The sequence below is a fragment of the Dipodomys spectabilis genome, unplaced genomic scaffold, assembly GCF_019054845.1.
Source record: "Dipodomys spectabilis isolate Male_0828 unplaced genomic scaffold, ASM1905484v1 ptg000036l, whole genome shotgun sequence".
Taxonomy (NCBI): Eukaryota; Metazoa; Chordata; class Mammalia; order Rodentia; family Heteromyidae; genus Dipodomys; species Dipodomys spectabilis.
Window position 1 is genome coordinate 4,845,814 of NW_024870713.1, and position 22,714 is coordinate 4,868,527.

The following is a 22,714-nucleotide window of genomic DNA, read 5'->3' on the forward strand; positions in this document are numbered from 1 at the left end:
TACAGAATGTCAAAAGATAGCTTGAGGCACCTTGGCTTTTGTAATGTCTCCCAATAAAGTGAAGTTTGGAGTTCTAAAACTGCTGTAATTATAAATAAGCCCTCTTAACTACATACTGAGTGCCTGCTCTCTTCCTCACATAAATAAATGGCAAAAGTCTGGTACAGAGCTTCCATTGCTTAGTGTAATAAATACTGTGCTACAATAGAAGAGAGATGCATACATTGCTTAACTCAACCATGATTTGTTTTATTTACCTCTTGCTCTGAGGTAGGCCAGAAGGCTCTTCTCCACATTGTATATGGAGACTCCAAACTTGCAACAAAACATGAGAGAGCAATGGAGAGTACATTTTGGCTCTATTCTTTATTTTGCTTTTTTTCTAAAACCACATGTTTTTATGTAATCCAGGATGGCCTGGAACTCTCTATATAGCCAGGTTGATTCCGGCCTCAAATTCCCAATCCTCCTAGTCCAGTTTCCTAAATGCTGCAATTACAGGTATGTGTCATGACGCCAGTCACTTTTGAGGTGGTTCTTCACTAATATGTCTGAAAGAGACCCTTTGCTTTTCACTGACTGGAATGTGGCTATTTGGTGAGTGCTACATGTTTCTGCTATGCTTGTAGGTGCCCAGGCTTCTTCAGTTCAAATTTGAGCTAGTATCTATCCCTTACAAGCAATTAGAAGTTGCCAAGTTAATATTCTGTACCTGAGTTTCTTCATCTATGGAAATTCAGTGAAGGAAATGTCAAAATTGACCTATGTTTCTCAGGGATGTTTTGAGAATTAAGTATGGTTTGACAAGTATAAGATAGGAATAATCATTTTGTATGCGCTGAAGGGAGGCTGTGAAAGTTGTTGCTAAACATTTATGAGAAATTTGGATTGCTCTGTGTTCTTTTTAAGGGATATGAACCATAGTTTCCATGAGCTCTTTAAAAGGCCAACCATTCAAAAATGTTTATGATCCGATGTCCCTAGCACCCTCCAAACATGACTCTTAAAGTATAAAAAGAAAAGCTCTAGGAAGTGGGGAAAGGGGTCTCATAACATGACATATCTGTGGCTTCACACATGAGCATTCTGTGACCTCTTTTCAGGGAAAATAATTCAAAAATAAAGGAAGAGTTTTTTTTAGCAGTTTGGGCATGGGTTCCATTTCCCAGATATTATAGCTTCCTTCAACCCTCTCAATTACTCCATACTCCATTTTTCTTCAATCAGCTAGGTAATTGGAAGTAGAAGAGTTCTTTTTAAAAAAAAATCTCTATTGATGAAGTGGAAGTAGCCCTTTGAATGTGTTCAGTACAGTCTCTGAAGCCAAAATGGGCTGGTTCTGTGAGTGGAAGCAGCAGAGCTTCGGGAAACAAAGAATAAACAACATTCTGTTTCTGCTTCTCAGAGATAGTTGGCATGGCAAGGATAAAAGACCCAGTGTGAGTCATCTTCAGAAGTTATCCTGCACCCTGCTGCCTCTCACAATGTGTATCTGTGGATCATTAATGGGTTTCCAAGCACAACATTTTGCATGAAGCTTTTATTTACCCTTAATAATAAGATGTGTGTGCTTCACTGGAAGCAGCAGCTAGGAGGCCTATAAAGCACAGGAGAAAGAGGCATGCAGATGGAAGGAATGTTCTGTCCATGGACCATGAGCAAACAAGTGGTGTTGAGATCACAGGAACATGTAATTGAAAAACACACTCGAAATATATTACATAAAATAATTTACTTCTCATTCAGAATGACCTTCCAGACCTATTTGTGAGACAGGATTCAGTGAGTACAGGTACAATCTGAAAGTTCTGACTGACATAATAGGGCAAGACCAGAGTTGTATGTTTGGATCCTAGAGTCAACTAGAAACATGGCTGTGTTGGATAACAAAAGAGGGAAGTTGATGAGGAACTTTAGGGACATGGAGAGTAAGATTGCTGGACAGAAAGGGTATAGTTTGAACCTTTACATCTTTGACACCATGGGATTTGTATACAAACACTCTAGCATCTTCATTTTGCAGCTCTATACACTGGCTAAAAGCCACAAAAGTGCTTGTGCATGTAACTTGAGCATTGGATACAGTGTGTGTGCGCATGAGTATGGGTAGTTCAAAGGCAACTGTTTTAGAAGAATGAGAAGGAAATTACTTCCTGGGCATTCATTAGTAATTCAGGTGATATCTTGTATCTCCATTTTATAAAATAATATAATAATTTAAAAAATATTGTATAAAACAACAGCATAAATAACATAAATGATAATTTTTCAAGTATTTCATTTGCCTTGAAAAGATCCAAACAACAATTCTAACAACTTTCTCTCTTCTCCTTTCTTTCATTTTCCTTTCTTTCTTCCTTTGTCTCTCCTCTCTCTCTCTCTCCCTCTCTCTCTTTCTCTCTTTCTCCTTTATTCTCAGAGCCTAGAAAGAAATGCCTTCAGTCTCTGCTAGCCCTGATATTTGGTATGGAATGAACACAACTTTACCTTAAAAGAGAACATTTATGAGAGCTTCTCAGTTTGTGAAAACTTGTTTTCCCCTTGTAAAGTATTACCTTTCCCCTGCTTTGTATCGAAGGCATAGAGCCAGGAACCACTATGAAGGAGAAAAAAAGTAAAATAAGCAACCACAAGGAACTCATCTGTTGGCTAAGGTTCTCAGGGGAAATATGAGAAGAGCACCTTAATCAGGAAAGAAAAAGAGGACAGAGGATAGTAATGTAACTTTCCAATTCTGTGCTCTTGCTTAGCCAGTTACAGATGATAGGGCTAGCTGGCAATGCCATGACTGCATTTCTTAGCTCAAGTCTCTCCTCTCCCAACTCTAGACTAATCCAACTGCTGAGCCACAGGTCCTGAGTACCCAGGCAAAGAAGAAAAAGCAAGCAGCAGAAGGACTTAAAAGTGATAACCAATGCAAGACAGTTTTGTGTTGGCCAGATGTATGATTCTTTATGGTATTTGTTCCTTACAATAGCATTCAATGTGAAGACCACCAGCAGTTAAATTAATCATGAAGTCCCATAGATGCTTCCCCAATGATTCCCCAAGACCCAGTGGCTTTAAAGAACCAACTTCCCAGAAGTTACCATCCTTCTCTCTTAGTCTGAATGGTAGTCAGTTCAGTTTGCCCTGTTTAAATGCAGTATTGAAGAGCCAGCATCATTTGCATGGAATTGCATATACACTCTATTTTGAGCACCTAGGTCTTTCCCAACTATTCTTACATTCTGTGTGTGTGTGTGTGTGTGTGTGTGTGTGTGTGTGTGTGTGTGTGTCACACACCAATATGAATACATGGATACAACATATAAGGAATGTATATGTATATAGTATATATACATATATATGTATTTAACATATATGCATACATACATACATATCCACCTCCCCTAAACACTGAGAGTCTGTAGGAAATACTGGCTAACTGAATACATATACATGTGTATGTATACATACACATGGGGTGCATCCATCAACCAACCTGAGGTCAGACTGTTAGGAGTGGAGAAGAACTCCCAACATACTTTGAGATTCCAGACCTACAAGGTCATTATTTGAATACTTGCTTGCATGACATCCTCAAGGAAACTAGGAGAAATTGGACTAGAACAAGGTCCCACCCTGATGAAGACCCAACCACCATGACTAAATCTAATTTGTACATGGAAGTGACTCACACATGGCAGACAGCATGAACACTTAGGCTACAATGTGGATAAAGCATTGGTGCTTTATAGAGATCAATATTTGGCCTCAGATTTTTTCAGAGCATAGAGTCTTAGTTTGTCAGCTCTCTGCCTTCAGTGCGAATTAGGCATACTGGGGGAGCAGGTGAGTGCAGTCTGCCAATCTCTTGCCTCCTTTCTTCCTCTCTGCCCTACAGCTGGAAGGATTGACCAAATCAAGATAGAATCGGGACTTCAGGAATCGGCGGTATGAATCCTTTTCCATCAGGTTGAAAATCTTCCTCTGAGCTTCATCAAAGCAGGTTCTTGTAGGATGGATCATGTTCCGACTTGTCTCCTCCCTGGTGCAAGAGTCCAGGTTCACCTGAGGAGCAAAGGCCAGGGTGCCATTAGTCCTACAACCCTGTTGAGGACAGGAGGTAATGTGCTCTGTACAGGATAATAGAAGACTATGGGTACTCCATGTCCCAAGAATGAAGTACAGGACAATTGGATCTACCCTGTCATATGTGCAATAATAATAATAATAATAATAATTAATAAGTTGATTCTACTTCAAAGTGAGAACAGTATCTTCTTTCCTTCAAATCAGGGAGATTTATCAGGAAATATTATTAAAACCACATGGATGAAAGAGCTTTAATTTTCTTAATCCACTTTGGGGTTGTTATGACACCTACTCAAATATTTCTTAATCCAATGATCCCTAGAATGTCATCTCTAAGAACTTGCAGTCAGATCCAAAGACTTCTCAGCTATGAAAACTTACCTCCTTGGTTGCTTGAACTGAGATGAACTCATTGTAGATCTTCTTGGCCTTGGGACTGAGCTTAGAGGGTGACCTGATTTTCTTGTACTCTTCACAGCTGACCCAGAAGTCAATATTCTCCTCACTGAATTCAGACTTCAAGAAAGCCTTGAAAGCTGCTAGCCCACCTGTGACACAAGAAAAAGAATGACAGTTATCATCATGCTGGCTAGCAGTTGGAAATTAATACTTCAAATTTCAAATTAAACTAAGCTACTTAGGGGGGATGAGTGTGGGGTTGGGAAATCTTGCTGACTTTGGAGAGTACTTTGGGGCCAAATAACCCTAGTATGTGTTAAACATCCTGTAGATTCTAGTTATATCTAGTAGGTGCTAGCTATACCTAATGATTTCCACTCAATGTTAAAGCTACTTTCAAAAAAGCAGTACATTCCTGAAGAATCTATGCAGCCATATATTACCAAAGTGAATTTTGGAAAGAGAAGCTGAGAATGGCTCTACGAGATTTCATATTCAGAAAACTTTTCTCTTTGTCATTTTTCTATGCGATGAGAATGATGTTCTTTCTGTCACCAGGCCCCTCTATGAACATCCTGTCATAAATCATAAATCATGGTAAAATTTTAAGCTCGCCAATTGTAATGCCAGTTTATACTGAATCTAGGAACAGAAGGAGCTTAGGTCTTTCTGTATTTCCTTTCAGACTTGCAGAATACAAGATAAGTTGTTTTATCTAGAGTGCATTTATCCTCAGCCTCAAGGTGAAGGGTATCTGACTTACATTCGTGGCTAATCAGGTTTTCCAGTGATTCAGCCCATTTCTTGACTTCCTCTTGGCTCGCCCTTGAGACGTTACAGAGAAAAAAAAGAATAATGTGAATGTCATAAAATAGACTTGGGGAAAGAAATATAAGATCCTAAATATCATGCAGATTTCTATCTTCCATCATTATGATGAAAACAATGATTAGGACAATTTTTCACTAAATAGATGGGAATTTCAAATCTAGTTATGACATCCATGAAAATGGAAGCCCTGGAGATAAAAATCTGACTTGACTATGAGCATAAGTTCCTCTCTTCTTATAAGATGACTCTGCCATTAGATAACCCCTAGTCAATGGACTATGATCAGAAACATTTTTCTTACCTCTGATTAACAACCCCTCTGTCTTTCCTGCTGTGGGATGAACTGTGTTCACCAGAATCAGACTTTTGCAGCAGAAACCCCAGCCGATGCTTCATGTCCTTTGCACTGCACAGAAGAGGGGGGGGAGAGAATTAACATGATAACCATCTTGGTATAAAAGAAACCCTTTGGATAGATCTTGAAGCGCTTGAAGGTATGTCTCAAGCAGTAGAGAACTTTCTTAGCAAATGCAAGGCACTGAGTTCAATACCAGTACCATCACCATGAAAAAAAAATCATTATTAATGCAGGAGACAGAGCAGTGTATTGAGGGAACCGAAATTGTAGCAACATAAACTTCTTGGGAAAACAAAATTTTTGTAATTCTAGCAAAATTGTGAGACCAAATCCTAATACTGGTTCATTCACCTATTCATGTATAATTTGAATTTTCACTTTTCAGTCTGTCTCAGAAAGGCTCCTCTGTACTGCCACCATTCTAACCATATCTTTGCTATTGTCAGTGGAACGATACTAGATATATGAGTGAGCTCGAGTAACCTGTAGATTGAAAAGCAAAGCAAGGAACTGCAAAATCTTTTTGCTGCACTCCCCCTGCTGGCAAGCGGTTGTTCCTACCTGGAAGGGACAAGGGCACAAAGGGCAGAAAGACAGTTCAGCTACTGAGACACTTGTCCCTTCCCAAACTATTTGGATCTCATTATGTTCTTGGATTATCCTTTAATGAGTATCTACTTTCCTTCACAAAACTGCTTTCCTTTCTCTTCTTCCCTAAATGGAAACTGGTCAGGAGAGGCAAAAATCTCTTCAATAATAGAAAGATACAATCTGGAAGGCTAACGTGATAATATTTGTAATTCAGTTCCAAAGAAATTATTTCATATTCCCATAAGTTGTCTTTGCCTGAGATCCAACATTTATTGAATAAACCCAGGGTCAATTTTATGAAGAACTGAAATTCTGCCTAACAAATTTCCTTATAACACAATAGAATACAACTACAAAGATAAAAGCTAAAGTGACCTTAGAAGCCACTGGAGACAGGAAACCTAAGTTGGTTCCACTCTGCCACACACCTTGCATGTGACCTTGAGCAGTCAGGACCCCCTGTGAAGCCTCTTTACTGATTGTGAAGAATATAACTAAAGCTTCGAATGCCTTCCTTCACTCTGATCAGGAAATCAAAAGTGAAGATGAGGAATTCTTACTGCCTTTCTGTCAGACCTCACTGCTTCACTTAAAGTGACCATTAACATGTTCTTACTCATGAATGGCAGACTGCTTAAAAGATAAACTTCTCAGGAAAGCACAAAGACTATGATTTCAGGGATTATTTCCAAACTGAATTATAAGGTGATTTCTATTTGTCCGGAAACACACACACACACACACACACACACACACACACACACACACACACACACACACACACACACACACACACACACACACACAGAGTTGGTATACTCTCAGATTGATTTCTTTTACCTTTTGTTATAAATGAAAATCATGTAACATATACTGTTTTTGTATTTTATTTTTGACTGACAGATATGCAAGCATCCTTTGAAATCATTTACTTAGATCTTGTTTGAAAAGCTGAAGGCAGATCAAGAGCTACATACCTTTAAAGTCTTTATTTTTTTTTTTAAATAAGAGAGTACATGATAAAACCAGGTCTTTACAGAGATTGGCTGCAGAACTTCTAGCTGATTTATTCTAATCAGTACTTCTCAATATCCTCTCACATAGGAAACTTTAAGAACTACAAGTGGGGCAGCCAGAGAGGGGGAAACCTAGCTTTGAAAACCACATTTTAGCGCCACCATTGCTTATGAGAACATAGAATGACCAATACTGCAACACGACAGAGAAAAGCATCATCAGTTTGTCTGGTGATGCCACTCGACTTACTTTTGAGGTCTCTTCATATCCCAAATCTAGTATACAACTAAAAAGTGATCCTGTGATGCTCAAATACAAGCATGAATCCCAGAGTTCCTGTCAGCCCCTCTACATAGCCCCAAACCTCATATTACTCCTTAGTCTAAGCTAGCTTGATGAAAGGACCTGCTCAGAACAGCTCTTGATACTGGTCATGTGAAACAATACACAAGTCTGAATATTTGCAGAACATATAGATACTTCCGAACTCACAATATGTAGCTAATCTTGGTGAAAAAAAGAATAGGAAGTTGCTGTTCTGATAACCATGTCGCTTCTAATTCCAAAGAACGAAGTTAAGAAATACAGCATGCAAGTGACTTAGAATTGTCTATCCCAGAGTTTAAGCTGATCAGTGATAGCAGCAATCTTACCTCCTTAGGCAGGAAGCTGGCAGACCTGCAAGTCCCTTACACATCTTGCTATCGGTGTGGGAGTCGCAGGTAGGAAAGAAAGGCAGCAGGAGGAGCTGTGGTTTCTATTTTGAAAGCTCTTCCTTCTCCACAAAGATGCTGTCAGAATCCTCTTGAGCTTCTCCCTCCAAAGTCTGTTCAGGTCTCTTTTTATAGCCCAGCCACGGACCTTCCAGCCAATCAGATAGCAGCAACATAATGGATCAGCTCCTCTGCCTCTCTCTGCCTCTCCAGCCTGACAGAGATGAGGTGGGGAGGAATGAAAGGATTGACGCATCTGTAACGCAGCCAGGTGGACAAAATCCTTTTCCAAAGTCGGCACGGAGAATGAGTTTTTATTCCATGTCTCTAGCAGTATCTGAGCTTCTGAATTCGGGGGAAAGAATAAAGGGAACGTCTGCAGTGCAGCAAATAAAGGGTTTGTTTATACAATAATAATAATATGCAGAAAATTTGCCTCCTGGAAGGAAAGGTACTAGCAGGAATTCTAAGGCTTTAGTTGGGGAAGATTTTCTGAATGCTTTACAGATGAATTACAAATATATTCCATGTGATCCGAGATCTAACCTGATCTGCTTCCCAGACAGGAGCTATCAAGATCATGTCTCCATTCTCCCGGCAGTGATGTGCAGAAGTTCCCTGTTGGGTTGTCCTGTACAAAGAGTTGTGGGGAGAAAAGGGTGAATAGCAGGCAATCTATGTCCAACTGCCCAGAAAAGCTACTCTAAGGGAAATAAGCCCTCTGCCTTTATAACCAACTTGTCTGTGGAATACTTTTCTAGAAATCTTTCAGAATTTAGCCTCGCATTGACAGTCTCTCTGGTATGCTTACCTCCTACAAGAAACCTAATATAGCAGCACAAGGACCAGAACAGGGAGCAGATGATCACATCTAGGCACCTGCTCTCAGTAGCAACTTATGTTATTATATAATATATAATTTTAAGTCACAAAGCTAGTAGTTCAAAGGGGAGAGAGAAAGCAGATTGAAAAATGCAGTTTGCCTTGGATATTAACAGTCTTCAGAATGATGGAAGAATATCAAACCTTCTGAGAACCTGGACAGTTAGTATCTTTTGCATATAAACCATGGACTGAGTCCTTCAAACAATCATGTAAGTGTTCCACCTGGTATTTGTAGCTCAAATACCCACCTCAGACTTCCAGAGGGATGCTTTCAGGTAAGAATCTATGATTGGAAGTAGCAAATTCATTGCTATGCTTGACAATAACAGTATTTTTTTGTCCATCATGGGGCTTTATCTCAAAGCTTATGTGCTATCCCTGAGCTTCTTTGTGCTCAAGGCTAGTGCTCTACCACTTTGAGCCACAGCTCCATTTCCTGTGTTCTGTTGGTTAATTGGAGATAAGAATCTCACAGACCTTTCTGTCTGGACTGGTTTTGAACTGTGATCCTCAGATTTTAGCCTCCTGAGTAGCTAGGATTATAGGCAGCTGTCACCAGCACCTGGACACAACATCTATTTTAAAAGCAGATAGATTCTTGGCCATAGGCTACAGCATGCTCTACTTTATGTATAAGAAACAGAAATGTCAAATGGTTTGGCTAGACCTGAAAAGTGGATGGGTTCCGATGAAATGCAACAGTACCAACATTAGAGAAGGAAAAATAGTAAAGAGACTACTTCTATGTAGTCCTTTCTCAGACCTACATGCCCCTTCAAGATTCTACTGCTGTCCACTCCCACCCCTTTTTGATTCAGGGAGCCTCCCCAATCCCTCCCATGGCTGGCAGAGTAAGCAAATGGTAGACAAATATAAAAGGGTAGAAGAGCGGCATCTTCAGAATTGTGTATAAGAAGGCATTTCCAGCCTTCTTCCATGAAGACAGAGTATAACAGGTATCAAAAATATCTATTAGATTGACTGCTGGGAAGCTTTTCCTTGAGTTATAACACAGGACAAATGAAAGTTGGTGATGCTGTAGAGGGAACGTCATGAACCATTCAATGAGATGCCATTTGCCAGGGGACAACACAGGTGTTGAATCAGGCAGCCCTGCCACCAAAGGGAAGATAGTATTTTACTTGGAAATCATGGATACTTAAAGGTGAGCCAGGGCTGCCGTTGATTACCTAGGCATTTAGGAGAATGATCAAAGAACTCATTTGGAAGCTGGGTGCTGGTGTCCCACACCTGTAATCCTAGCTACTCAGGAGGCTGAGATTTGAGGATCGTGGTTCAAAGCCAGCCAGGCAGCAAAGTCCATGAGACTCTTATCTCCAATAAACTACTAGAAAACCAGAAGTGGCACTGTGTCTCAAGTGGTAGAGCGCTTGCCTTGAGCTGAAGAGCTGAGGGACAGTGCCCAGGCCCAGAGTTCAAGCCCCACAACTGACAAAAAGAAAAGAAAAAAAGAACTTATTTAGTTTTAGGAACTTGAGTGGGGACAAAAAAGTGATTTATTAATGCCTGAAAGTTCATATCTTTGATCTTCAAAAAAGAGAAGCCTGATTCTTTCATGAGTTAAATATAGATCACTACAATAGATGAGTGAATAGACTTTAACAACGATCTTATCCAATACTCTCATTTTATCAAAGAAAGAAACAGAAGCCCAGAGAAAGAAAGTAACTAGACATTGTCACAGCTTCTCATCAATGGGGCTGGATGAAGACTGAGGTTTCTGTTTCTTGTGTGTGTGTGTGTGTGTGTGTGTGTGTGTGTGTGTGTGTGTGTGTGTGTGTGTGTGTGTGCATGTGTGTGCCAGACTGGGGGCTGAAATTCTGGGGCTCAGTGCTATAACTGAACTTCTTTTGCTTAAGGCTAGCACTCTACGACTTGAGCCACCGCTCCACTTCTGGCTTTTTGGTAATTTATTGGAGATAAGAGTCTCATGGCCTTTACTGCACAGCTATCTTTGAACTACAATCCTCAGATCTCAATATCCTGAGTAGCTAGGATTACAGGTTTGAGCCACTGGTACCTGGCCAAACCCAGGTTTCCTCATCCACGGTTGTATGGATTTTCACTAATGGTCTTATCAAAGGAGATAAACTGTGTAAATAAAGAAATTTCTGAACTAGAAGATGCTTGGCAAAGTTTTTAAAAAAATTTCAGTTTATATACATGAGATAGTAGAGGCCAATTTGAATTTTTTGCATTTTATTCAAGAAGCGTTCATTCTGCTCATTTTCTCTTGCTCTATGTGAATGTTCTCCATATTGTTTCTTTGGTAAATTCTATTCTTTAAACCATTATGCTGTTTAGACATATCATATTTCTTCCCTTCTTTGACTATGATTTCTTGGTTCCCTTAATGTTTTAATACTTTCAAAGATTTATTGCAAAAGCTGTTCATAAATTAGCTATATTTTACCCCCAGACTTGCTGTTTGTGTTCAGGAGATGAGGTCTGGTGCATCATGACACCATGATAATATTTCACCTCCTTTCTCTGAGATGCACAAAACATTAAACTTTATTATGTGATGATTCGCATAATTCTGGTAGTGTGAATAGTTCTGCTCTTAAAAATATCTACTTTGTATTTATTTATTTAAGACCTAACTTTTGAGAACCTATTCTGGCCAGGTAATATTTTAAATGAGTATTTTTAACATGGTAACCAAACAGATAGAAATCTGTACTCGTAGTATTGGAAAGAATCAGAAAACTAACCCATAAGAAAATTAAAGATTTGACTTGTACCATGAAGAAAATAGGTAATGGGAGATATAACTGAATGACAAAGGGTTTATATAACCAAGGTGTTAGGAAAGGTCTCTGTGACCAGGTAGTATCTGGAATGAGTAGAATTTTTTTTAATCCTTTTTTTGTGTGAAAGGGTAGGAGTCAAGATAGGATCTTGCTATGTAGCAAAGGTTAACTTGGAATACACAATCCTCCAATCTCAGCCTTGTAAATGCTGGGACTATAAGTATGGAATGCCATGCCTAGCTTCCAAAACAAGGTTTGATGGATGAGAAAAACAAACAAACAAGCTATGTAAGACGCCTAGAAAACAATACTCCACATAGAAGAAAGAGCAAGTGAAAATGTCCTTGCTCTAAGTTGGGGATTGAGAACAAGGAGAGAGCAGCGTGGAGCAGAGGTGGGAAGGAGGCAGCCAATGCTGCAAGGAATTTCTGAACTGTGGTAAGGAGGCCAGAGGTTATCAGTAACAAAGGGAACTAAAGGGGCCAGTGCAGTGGGAGCCAGCAGATTCTCTGCCTGCTGGCTGTGGTAGGAGAAAGAATTGAAGTGGGAAGGCAGGGACACAGAAGCAGAAGACCAGTCTGCAGAGTCAGTAGTGAGCATCCTGGCCTACCGGTTTCTAAACTGCATGGTGATCTACACCAGAATTAGTAATGGCTGTAAGATTTCATCTTACAGTTGGGAAGAAGCATACACAAACAGAAAACATTAAGTTGAGTGCCACTGTTCAATAACTACAAATTTTTAAGAAAGCACAGAAAATGAAGAATGGCTTTGGACTTTGAAGTAATTTTCAAAATAGAGATGGAGTTTTAATGTAGTAAGAAACCCAAAATATTACAATTTCAGCACAATAATCCCATTTTATTGGATGCTTCTTGTCACACTGAACACCAGAATTTATATTTGATGAGGGGTGTATATTTGCCGAAGTATTTAAGCTGATCAGATTAATGTTTTAGAAAGAGAACACAGAATTACAGGCATAGAATTATAGTGGATGTTGAGAGAAACCAGCAGAAAGTTGGAAGACCACCTCAATTACCTACAGGAAAAGCAATACTAAAACTAGTATGAAGCCATGTTGGTGTGAGAATTAAAAGAGCAGTAAATATAAAAAAGCTTAGTCAGCAGTAAGATTCTGGATTCTGCAGAGTTGTGGTCAACAAGATGCTATAGGATAGCTGTTTCTTACTGTGTTGCATGGCATGCAGCCACACAACAGGAAATGAAATTGTGTGGTCCCCAGGTAAATTTCAGATTTTCCAAGCTTTGCTCAGCAATTATTTCTCAATCACTTACAGAATCAACCACAAGGAAATAAGCCATTATGACATGTGACTTGGATATTTTCTCCTATCAGATTTTCAAAGGGGCCTTTGCTTTTCTTCCGGGCCAGGATATGAGCCAAAGCTCAGCCTTAGGCAGTATTTGCACCATCTCAGACTACAATTTCCTCTCAGCTGACAGAAGACCTTCTCTTTCTTTATTGTTCACTACAATGGCCTGGACATCACTGAGAGTTCACAGCTATTGATTTTCTTAAGGCCAAAGAGCAAACAGACCCTTCTGGAGAATGCTGTATACCAGGAAAACTATCAGGGACTTTCCCAGTAGTCTTTACTTTGGGGAAGCATCTACCACTGCACCATACACAGTCACCAGAAACTCTAATCCTGACACTTGATAGCAGTAGACAATATATCACTGGGTTTCCCTGGAGGGACATACTGTATTAACGGTTAGAAAAAACTCTTTCTTTCCCAAGAAGTAAAGGAAGAACAAAAATATCTCTATCCAAAAGATTAGATCTTTCTTCTGCAGAAAAAAGACCGAAATAGCAGTTTCATAAGAGTCATTTGCATTGTGCAGGTGGAAAGAGACAGTATAGTGTCATGGAAAACGCTTGAGCATTACAAGGAGGCAGACCTCGATTCTAATTCCAGATACTCCACTGATGGGCTGGAGAATCTTGGCAAACTGTGCCAAACTTACTGCTTTGCAGTTTTCTAAGTCTGGATTTTTCAATTGCCCCTGGATTAAAACCTTTAACTTCCTAGCAAGATACTCTGGTACTTTTACATTCTGACTCCAATCCAACTTTACGTCCTTTGACTTAGTTCCTCATCTTAACCTCCGCAGACAGCTCAAACTACTGATCATTTTCCAGACACCTATGTATGTCACTCACTCTCTGCCTTGGGGCATGTTGGGCCATCAGCCTGTCTACCCACAATATTCACCCTCAACCTCTTTCTCTCTCAGATTCCAGTGCTAATCAATTATTACTTCTTTTGCACAACAACATGCTGCTTTAAATCTGATTGTGTTACATTTGACAGTAAAGTTCAATTCAATAGGATTCATGGAGAACTCCACTACATGTTTTAGAAAGTTGATAACTCCTGATATATAAATCTGATGATTACATATTACATATGTGTTCCCTAGATATTCTATGGAACACCAGGGGCAGAAACAGATCCTGTACCCTTTAATCTTACAGTATATTCTGGTGGGAAAATGGACAGAAACATCTAGTGCGATCAGGCATTAATTTCCTATGGAGATGCATTTGGAGAATGAATTGCTAATTGTGTCATTGTGTGCCCATCACAAAGGGTGCATACTCAAACTAACATAACTACAGCAGGACTAGATTGTGCTTCTGCACAATCTTACGGGACGACTCTGGTATATCCAGTCCATCATCGAAATATTGTTATATCCACATGACCATAAGAGGCAAATAGCTAAAATAGTTGTAAATTAGAATATGTGCTTTGAAGAAGAAAATCAAAAGAGCAGTAACTGAAGAAATGACAGGGTGAGCGTCCTGCTGTCTTATAGAATGAAGCAAAACTTCTCTGAGGAAGTAATACTTATATTCACACCTAATGGATGAACAAGGTACTAGTTATGTAAATAAAAGGGTATCTGACACAGGAGAAAACATGAGTGTGACTCTGAGGCTCAAGAAAAGTTGAATGTTTAGGGACCACAGTGGGGAGAATGTGGACAGCATAGAGGGAATAGCGTAAGATAGCATCGAGGCAATTCATACAGAACCATGGAGACTCTAGTGAACGGGTTGCCTATTTTATCTGTAATAGAGCTGTGTCTTGCATTTCATTGCTTACATTTCAAGCTTCTCTGGTTTCTCCATGACAAATAGACTTTAGGAGGTTGAGAAGGTATGTCAGAAACCATAGCAATTGTCTAGATAATGGAGCCTAAACCAGGGAAATGACTATGATCTCATCCCTAACTTTACAGAGCTATTGCTGTGGTGGTAGATAAAGCCTCTGAATCATTAAACATTCCAAAATAGAGATGACCATGAGTACAAGAAGAAGGAAAGAAGTATAAGTTCTTCATGGATATAATCTGTCTTGTAACTAGGCTGGACTTGGAATAATTTATGATAAGTGGTAAGATATTATCATTCCCTCTTCAACAACTTCATTTGTTGGATTTGGCTTTGGATTCTTAGGATTCAAAATTTACTAGTGTCTCTGGGATCAAAATAACAAGAACATGTTGGCTAATGCTCCTCAGCACGGGACGTTCCAGGAGCTGATTCCACAAATAAGAGACCACTGGAAAGCAGCACATCAAATAAGAACGTGAAGAAGTAAAGGGTGGACTGATAGAACTAACGGGAAAAAAGGGAATGAAAACAGATTAGAGACTTGAGCAAGGCACACATCCTTGACATGGTGTACCTTTCTAAAATGTTTCAGATCCATTAAAACATATCTTAAAAGCAGCTTCTATAAGCTTACCCTGAACATTCTACTTAGGAATAAGCTTTCAGCCAGACACTGGTGCCTCACTACTGCAATCCTAGCTATTAGAGGCTGAGATCTGAGGATCACAGTTTGAAGACAGTTCAAGCAGAACACCTATGAGACTCTGATCTCAATTAACCACCCAAAAGAAACAACAACAATAAAAACCCAGAAGTGAAGCTGTGGCTCAAGTGGTAGAGCACTAACCTTGAGCAAAAACACTCAGGGACAGTGCCCAGACTCTTGAGTTACGCCCCAGGACCACAATCAAACATAAATAATAAAATAAGCTTTTCTTATCCAGTCACCAGTGGCTCATGCCCGGCTACTCAGGAGTCTGAGATCTGAGGATTGCAGTTTGAAGCAGCCCAGGTAGAAAAATCCCTGTGAGACTCTTGTCTTCAATTAACCACCAGAAAACCAGAAGGGGTGCTGTGGCTCAAAATGCTAGAATGTTGTCTTGAGCTCAGGGACAGCATGCAGGCCCTGAGTTCAAGCCCTACAACTGGGCACAAAAAAAATTCAAAATAAGCTTTTCTTTCAGGCATTGTAATATTTACAAATTTATGCAATTTACTGGGTTGGTCTTTGTATGCCAGCCTTGATATTTCAGCCCAGAACTGAATTATTTACCTACTTTTACTGCTTTTGCACAATGCTAAGCTCCAGTAGTTTCACTGGGCTGATTGGATCTGGGCATATTTAAGCAATGGTGGTTCCACCTCGTCCTTAGGTAGCTCATTTTGAGGTCTTTCACCCTCTTAAAAATGGCTGCCTCTGGGCACTGTTATAAAACCAGTTCAAGCTGGGCATCAGTGGCTCACGCCTGTAATCCTAGCTACTCAAGAGGCTGAGATCTGAGGATCGTGGTTCAAAGCCAGCCCGGGCAGAAAAGTCCATGAGACTCTTATCTCCAGTAAACCACCAGAAAAACATAAGTGGTACTGTGGCTCAGTGGTAGAGTGCTCACCTTGAGCTGAAGAGCTGAGGGACAGCGCCCAGGCCAAGAGTTCAAGCCCCACAGCCAACCAAAAAAAAAAAAGTTCAATTTTTTAAATAATCAGATATAAGTTTTATGATGCCTATGAATTGCATTCTTGTTGTTCTAGGTGGACTTCTGGAAACTTCTGGTGGCAAATAATGCAAACAGCAACAATAATAATAAAATCCATAGCAATGAGGCAAGGAGGATGCCTAAATGAAAACCAAGAGACCTACATTCTATTTTGCTGTGTCTGGCACAATGAAAGAGTGAGAAAGAATGTCTAAATGCTTTTGTTCTTCAAAGTTCATTTGATTTAAAACCTCTTCTCTAGGCATGCACAAATGATTCACTAAAATGTCCTTCCTAGCTGCAAGCAGGCTGATTTCAGACACTGGCTTTAGAGAGCTACAGACAAATTCTACAGGAGCTGAAAGAGCCCCTGAGAGAGAAGGGCTGACATCAAAAGAAGTAAATGAGGGCATCGTTTAGCGGTTAGACTATATGCTAAGCATGGGCCTGGGGCTCGGTTCCCAGAACCACCTCCAGTGAAGACTTTCAGCATTTCTCTTGTATCTGTTAGTTCACTTTTCATGTTTTAGTTATTCATCACAAACCATGGTCCGAAAATATTAAATGGAAACTTCCAGGAATAAACTATTCCTAATTGTTAAATTGGATTTTGTTCTGAATAACATGATGAAGGCTACTATCACTGCCTTCCTGTCTCAACCAAGCCATGATTCAGCCCTTTGTATGATATACCCATGTTATAAATACCACTTAGTCACTCTGTTTTCCAGATCATGCAATACATGTTGTGTTTATGTGAATTTTATTTTACTCCATTACAGCCCCAAAGTGTAAAAGTAGTGATGAAAAGGAAGCACCAGGACAAAAAATAAAGGACAGGTTAACTTTGGTGTTAGATATCATTCTGTAGGCCTTATCAGGAAAAAAAACCCACCAAATAACAGCACTGTATACATATAGGTTAATACTACTTGTTGGAGTAAATTAGACTTTGCCAGAAAACCAGGCAGACATCCAGGTACAAAGAACAAAGAAAAGGTGTATTGCCAGTAAAAAGGACCAGCAAGACCCTCCCTTCTCACAAGAGAGAAGGAATGAGAGGGAGTGCTGGCTGTTGTGTCAGGGGAATCTTTTTTTCCTTATATGGTTATAGCTGCCCCAAAGGAGTGCCCTCTCAGGTGACCCTCCTGACCTGTGAGGTTTAGGGGATCTTGCTGCCTTATATGGTGGTAGTTACCCCAAAGGAGAGCCCTCTCAGGTTAGGGGGTAAGGGCTCATCATGTACTGCCTTTACTAAATGGGCCTAGCATTACCTAGGAAAAGAGCATACTAAGCTCTGAGGGAGGATGCAACTGGGTTAACACTACCCATAGTTTCAGTGTGGGGCATGCACTGGAAACCTTGGAACGCATTCCACCTCAGAAGTGAGAGTCGATCACATTGATATAAGGACTAGTTTCTTTCTAGATATTTCCAGAATCATCCTCGTGCTATCTCCTTATTTCCTCCATCATTTCTGGTTTTGTTGCTTGTTTACATTTCCTTTTTTCACAAATCCATGTTGCTCACATTTAACTCAATATCAGAATCTGGGCATGCCCTCTACTCTGCCCCTGCCCAGTGTCACCATTTGGCTTTGTACTGATATCTCAACCTCTGACCCTTCTTCTAGGTTAACACTGCTCTATTGTTCTTAGCAGCTTAAGGTAGTACAACTAATCCCTATGGATCACACCGTGTAGGCTGCCTTCTCGACTACTTTACAAGATAGATATCAGTATATGTAAGTTAGCTTTTTATGGCTGAGAGAAAATGCCTGAGAGGGAGAGCTCGGAGAATAAAAGATGTATTTTGTGTTATGGTTTCAGAGGTTTCCGTACATGGTCGTTAGGCTCCAGTGTTTTCTGGTCTGTAGTCATGGTAGAGAGAGCACATGGCAGAGCAGAGCTGTTTGCCTCATAGTGACCCGGAAGCAGAGAGAACAGAGAAGACAGATCTGTGGATAAGTTATATCCTTCTGTTAGATTATTTGGACTTTGCCAGAAAACCACACAGACATCCAGGTACAGAGAAGAGAAAGATTTATTACCAGGAAAAGGGCCGGCAAGATGCCCTTCTCACAAGGGGGAAGTGACAAGAAGCGCCGGCTATTTTCTGAGCTGACCTATATAACCTAGGAGGTTTAGGAGGGGCTAGGAGGTGGAGACCCTGGTGTGGACATGAAGGTCAGGGGCTTCATCATGGTGGACTAGGATTTATGGCTGCTGTCCAAATAGTAGATAAGGGGTCCTGCAGCTGCCCCGACCTGAAGTTCACTCCAAGGGGTTCTTGTTGCTCTTATATAGTGGTAGCTGCCCCAGAGAAGTTCCATCTTAAGGTAAAGGGGCTTGGAGGCTGATTATTAACTGCCTTTACTAAATGGGCCTAGTGTTGCCTAGGGAGGGAATGTGCTAAGCTATGGAGAAGGGAAGGAGTGTACTGAACTATGAGAAGGGAGCACATTGAGCTAACACCTTCTAACAGCTCAACTCCCCCTCCTAATAGCCTATTCAGATCTGAACTCATCAAGGACTTACTTCATTGATGACATAGCACTCTCATGGTCTAATTACCCTTTCTATAGCACCACACCAGCTGGGGCCAAGCCTTCAACCAGAGCCTTTTTTTTGTCATTCCTGAGGTTTGGGTGCTGTCCCTGAGCTCCTTTGTGCTCAAGCCTAGCGCTTTATCACTTAATAATGCACAGTGCAAGAGTCTCATGGGCTTTCCTGCCCAAGCTGGCTTTAAACCACTATCCTCAAATCTAAGTTTCCTAAGTAGGATTACAGGGGAGAGCCACCCATGCCCAGATAACACACAAGAGCTTTTTTGAGGGACACTTCATATTCAAAACACATAAATTATTTTTCCATTTTACAAATGAAGGACCCAAAGCACAAAGAAGTTAAATGACATGCTTAGCAGTTGCACAGGTAAGAAGCCATAGAGCAAGACTAACTCTCATGAAATATGCTACTTCTTTGACCCTCGTGAGCTAGTAACATGTCCTAGCTTCATGTGCTTGCTTGTTCTAATGATAGTTAGAACACATGTATCACATCATCTTTTCTTTCTGGGAAGCAAAGTAATAGAATCAGCCTTTCTTGTGTCAGTGAATTAATCTTCCCATGTCTCTTTCCATTTAATGACTATGACCTTTCATCTTGAACTTACAGTGATCTAACCAAAAAGATCAAAGTGAAAGTAAGACAAGAAGGAAAGAGCAAGTCTCCAAGAGTTGTAAAACTCAAGCTACTTCTTGTCAGTAGATGAATTCCTCAGGGCATAAACCTTTAAGAGCCTTGTGCTTTAAAATGATCATTTGACTTAACTATTATGCTATGAAGAAGTCAATGCTATCTGTTTCCATAAAGGTCAAATTGCAAAGAAATACTGAAACAAAATTCTAAGGAAGAAAATCATGCGGAGGAGTGATGACCAAGTTCTACCCCTGGCTTCTGCACTTAGTACTTCACCAGTCAAAGCTCAGCAGGAAAACATCTCAGCCCCTCTTCAGGAGTCCTACTGAGACTCATGTGTAAACAAGTAAATGGATTCACATATATCAAGCTATAGGAATGGCTGCCCTTTGCTTCAAAGGAAATGACAGTGCTGAGAATAATATAATGTCGGGGTGTTGACCTAGAAATAGGATAGGGCTACCCCACAAACTACAGCTCATGTGCTTTGATTGCTTTTGCAGAAGTGTTGATGGGTTTGTGTTGAGTCATAAAATGGCTTTAGCCATTTCCTCTTAAAATAACCCTTCCATTGCTAAAACACTTCACAGTTTGTGAAGCACTTTTTCCTACATTATCTCATTTGTCTCTCACCTCAAACTCAGTATTTCCAAAATTGAAATAATTTCTCCCTCTCAAAACTACTCTACCTTTAGTGCTCTTTATTCCTGTAAATCTACCCCTACCATTTTTTTCACCCTGTTCTTCCTCTCCATTCCTTACTGTCCTAGTTCAGAAGCTCTTTACATGTCACCTAGAACAGATGTTCTCATTTCTTTTCAAAATGGGAATACTGCTTCTTTTCCAATGAAGTCTTGATATGGTACATCAGTGTACAAGACAGAATGTGATGATGCCAATGAGATAAAGAAGAAAGGTGTTTATATCCTCTCAGAATAATCCACTTAATTCTTTAAAAAAAAAGTTATTTATTGTGAAAATACTGTACAGAGGGGTTACAGTTACATGGGTAAGGTAATGAGCACATTTCTTATCAAGCATTGTTACCTTTTCTTTTACTTTTATTCTCTTTTGGTTTATGCCCTGTTGTCACTGTTTTTGTTTTTTGTACCCTTTGTCTTGTCTATAAGTTTATCTGATTTGGGGAAGGAAAGAGGAATCATAGAAATGGTGGGACAAAGGGTGAGTCAATGCATCAGTGATACTTAAATGTTGGAAATTAAACACAATTTGCAATGGGGAACGGGGAAGCAGGAGAAAACGAGGGAGGGAGTAACACTGTTCAGGGAGAAATGTACTAATTACCTTACTTATGTAACTATTGCCCCTCTGTACATCACCTTTACAATATAACTTTAAAAAATACTTATCAAAATGAAAAAAGAAAGAAAATCCCAAGAAAACCTAAGGCTTTATTGGACCATATCTACGTCCATTTTTGTTTGCTTTTCAGTCTACATCTGCTTTCATGTTATGCTGGTAGAACTGAGTAGTTACCATACAGAGTGCACATTTCATAAAAGCTGAACTACTTACTTTCTGGCCTTTAAAAATTCTATTGAGCCATCAGGCTTGGATGCCCATGCACGGGAGGAATCCTTTGAACAACTAACTTAAAGTTTAACAAAATGAATGCGAGAAAGCCGAAACGTGTTGTCAGAGGAGTATGAGGTTATGGGGAAAAAGGTAGACAAATGAAGAGAGAAAGTATGGGTGGATACAGTTATAATATCCAATGTATGTGTGTGAAAATAGAATTAGAAAAATGGAGAGCATGTGTAGGGTGGAGAAAGAAGGGGGAGAATGCTAAAAGGTATTACATTGATCAAAATACATTGTCCTCACAAATTATCACGTTGAATTCCTTTGTACAACTACTTAAGATAACCACTTAAGATAATTAAAAAATTAAAAATTTTCTAGAAAACGGTAGGCAAGTACTTATCATAAAAATTTTATAGAACAGCCAGGCACTGGTGGCTCACACCTGTAATCCTAGCTACTCAGGAGGCTGAGATCTGAGGATCGCGGTTCAAAGCCAGCCTGGGCAGAAGAGACCATGAGACTCCTATCTCCAATAAACCACCAGAAAACCGGAAGTGGCGCTGTAGTTCAAGTGGTAGAGCACTCGCCATGAGCTGAAGAGCTGAGGGGCAGCGCCCAGGCCCAAAGTTCAAGCCCCACGACTGACCCAAAAAAAAAAAAAATTTATAGAACAGTAAAAGAGTAAAGCTATGTACATATGGCCATATATGATGATGCTAAGCAAAATAAACCCCAAGTGATAGTGACACAAGAAATTTTATCTTTGTTGCTGTTGTTTTTAATGTACTTATAATGTACTATGTGATTTTTTTTGTCTCTCTAATATGTTCTTCTCCCATGGTATAACCCCTATTTTCACTGTATTTGATTCTGGTAACCTGCATCTTGTATACACATTTTGCTAATTTGGGGAGGGAAAGGGAAATAACAAAAAGCTGATATAAGGATACAGGTTGACCCATTGTAATAATGAGATGTACAAGACACTATGTTGAAAACAAACTTTACAAGTTGGGGCGGTAAGGAGGGAAGGGATGGCAGGGGAAAAACAAAGGAGGGGATAGCAATGCTCTATAGGAAATTTACTCATTACCTTATTCATGTAACTGTAACCCCTCTGTACAGTTACAATAATATATATATTAAAAACAAAGAAGAGTAGTGAGTACAAAATTAAAATTTATGCTTGAAGTTGTTAAATGTCACCAAATATGAAGTAAGCAAAATGTCTTGGTAAATTTAAAGAAGCACAACCCTTTCAACTGAAAGTTCAAGAAATTCTTCTTGTAGGAGCATTGACTTTGAAGACTGAGTGACACTGTGAACTAGGATGGAGGAATTTCCTCCCCCATCAAAATGACTCAGGTTTTGAGAGTCATCGATCAATGAGAGACAAAAACAAACATTTCACAGTGTTTATGAAGGATTTCAAATTAATGTAGAAATGGAACTGGGATGTCCTATCTTCCGTAGTCTTCGCTA

The 22,714-nt window shown here is 39.8% G+C and overlaps 1 protein-coding gene across 2 annotated transcripts; it reads right to left on the reverse strand.

The window, feature by feature from the left end:
* Positions 1-1,717: 1,717 nt before the first annotated feature.
* Rgs4 (regulator of G protein signaling 4) lies at positions 1,718-8,090 on the reverse strand. Of its 2 annotated transcripts, XM_042677334.1 has the most exons (5): positions 7,927-8,090; positions 5,609-5,713; positions 5,240-5,301; positions 4,459-4,625; positions 1,718-4,053 (listed from the first exon to the last, which is right to left on the reverse strand). In XM_042677334.1, the coding sequence occupies exons 1-5, from the start codon at positions 7,968-7,970 to the stop codon at positions 3,814-3,816; spliced, it is 618 nt and encodes a 205-aa protein (XP_042533268.1). In that variant the 5' UTR covers positions 7,971-8,090; the 3' UTR covers positions 1,718-3,813. The 2 variants fall into 2 exon arrangements, with proteins under 2 accessions (XP_042533268.1, XP_042533270.1); XM_042677336.1 differs by lacking the exon at positions 4,459-4,625 and having other exon boundaries at positions 3,893-4,053.
* Between the last annotated feature and the right edge of the window lie 14,624 nt (positions 8,091-22,714).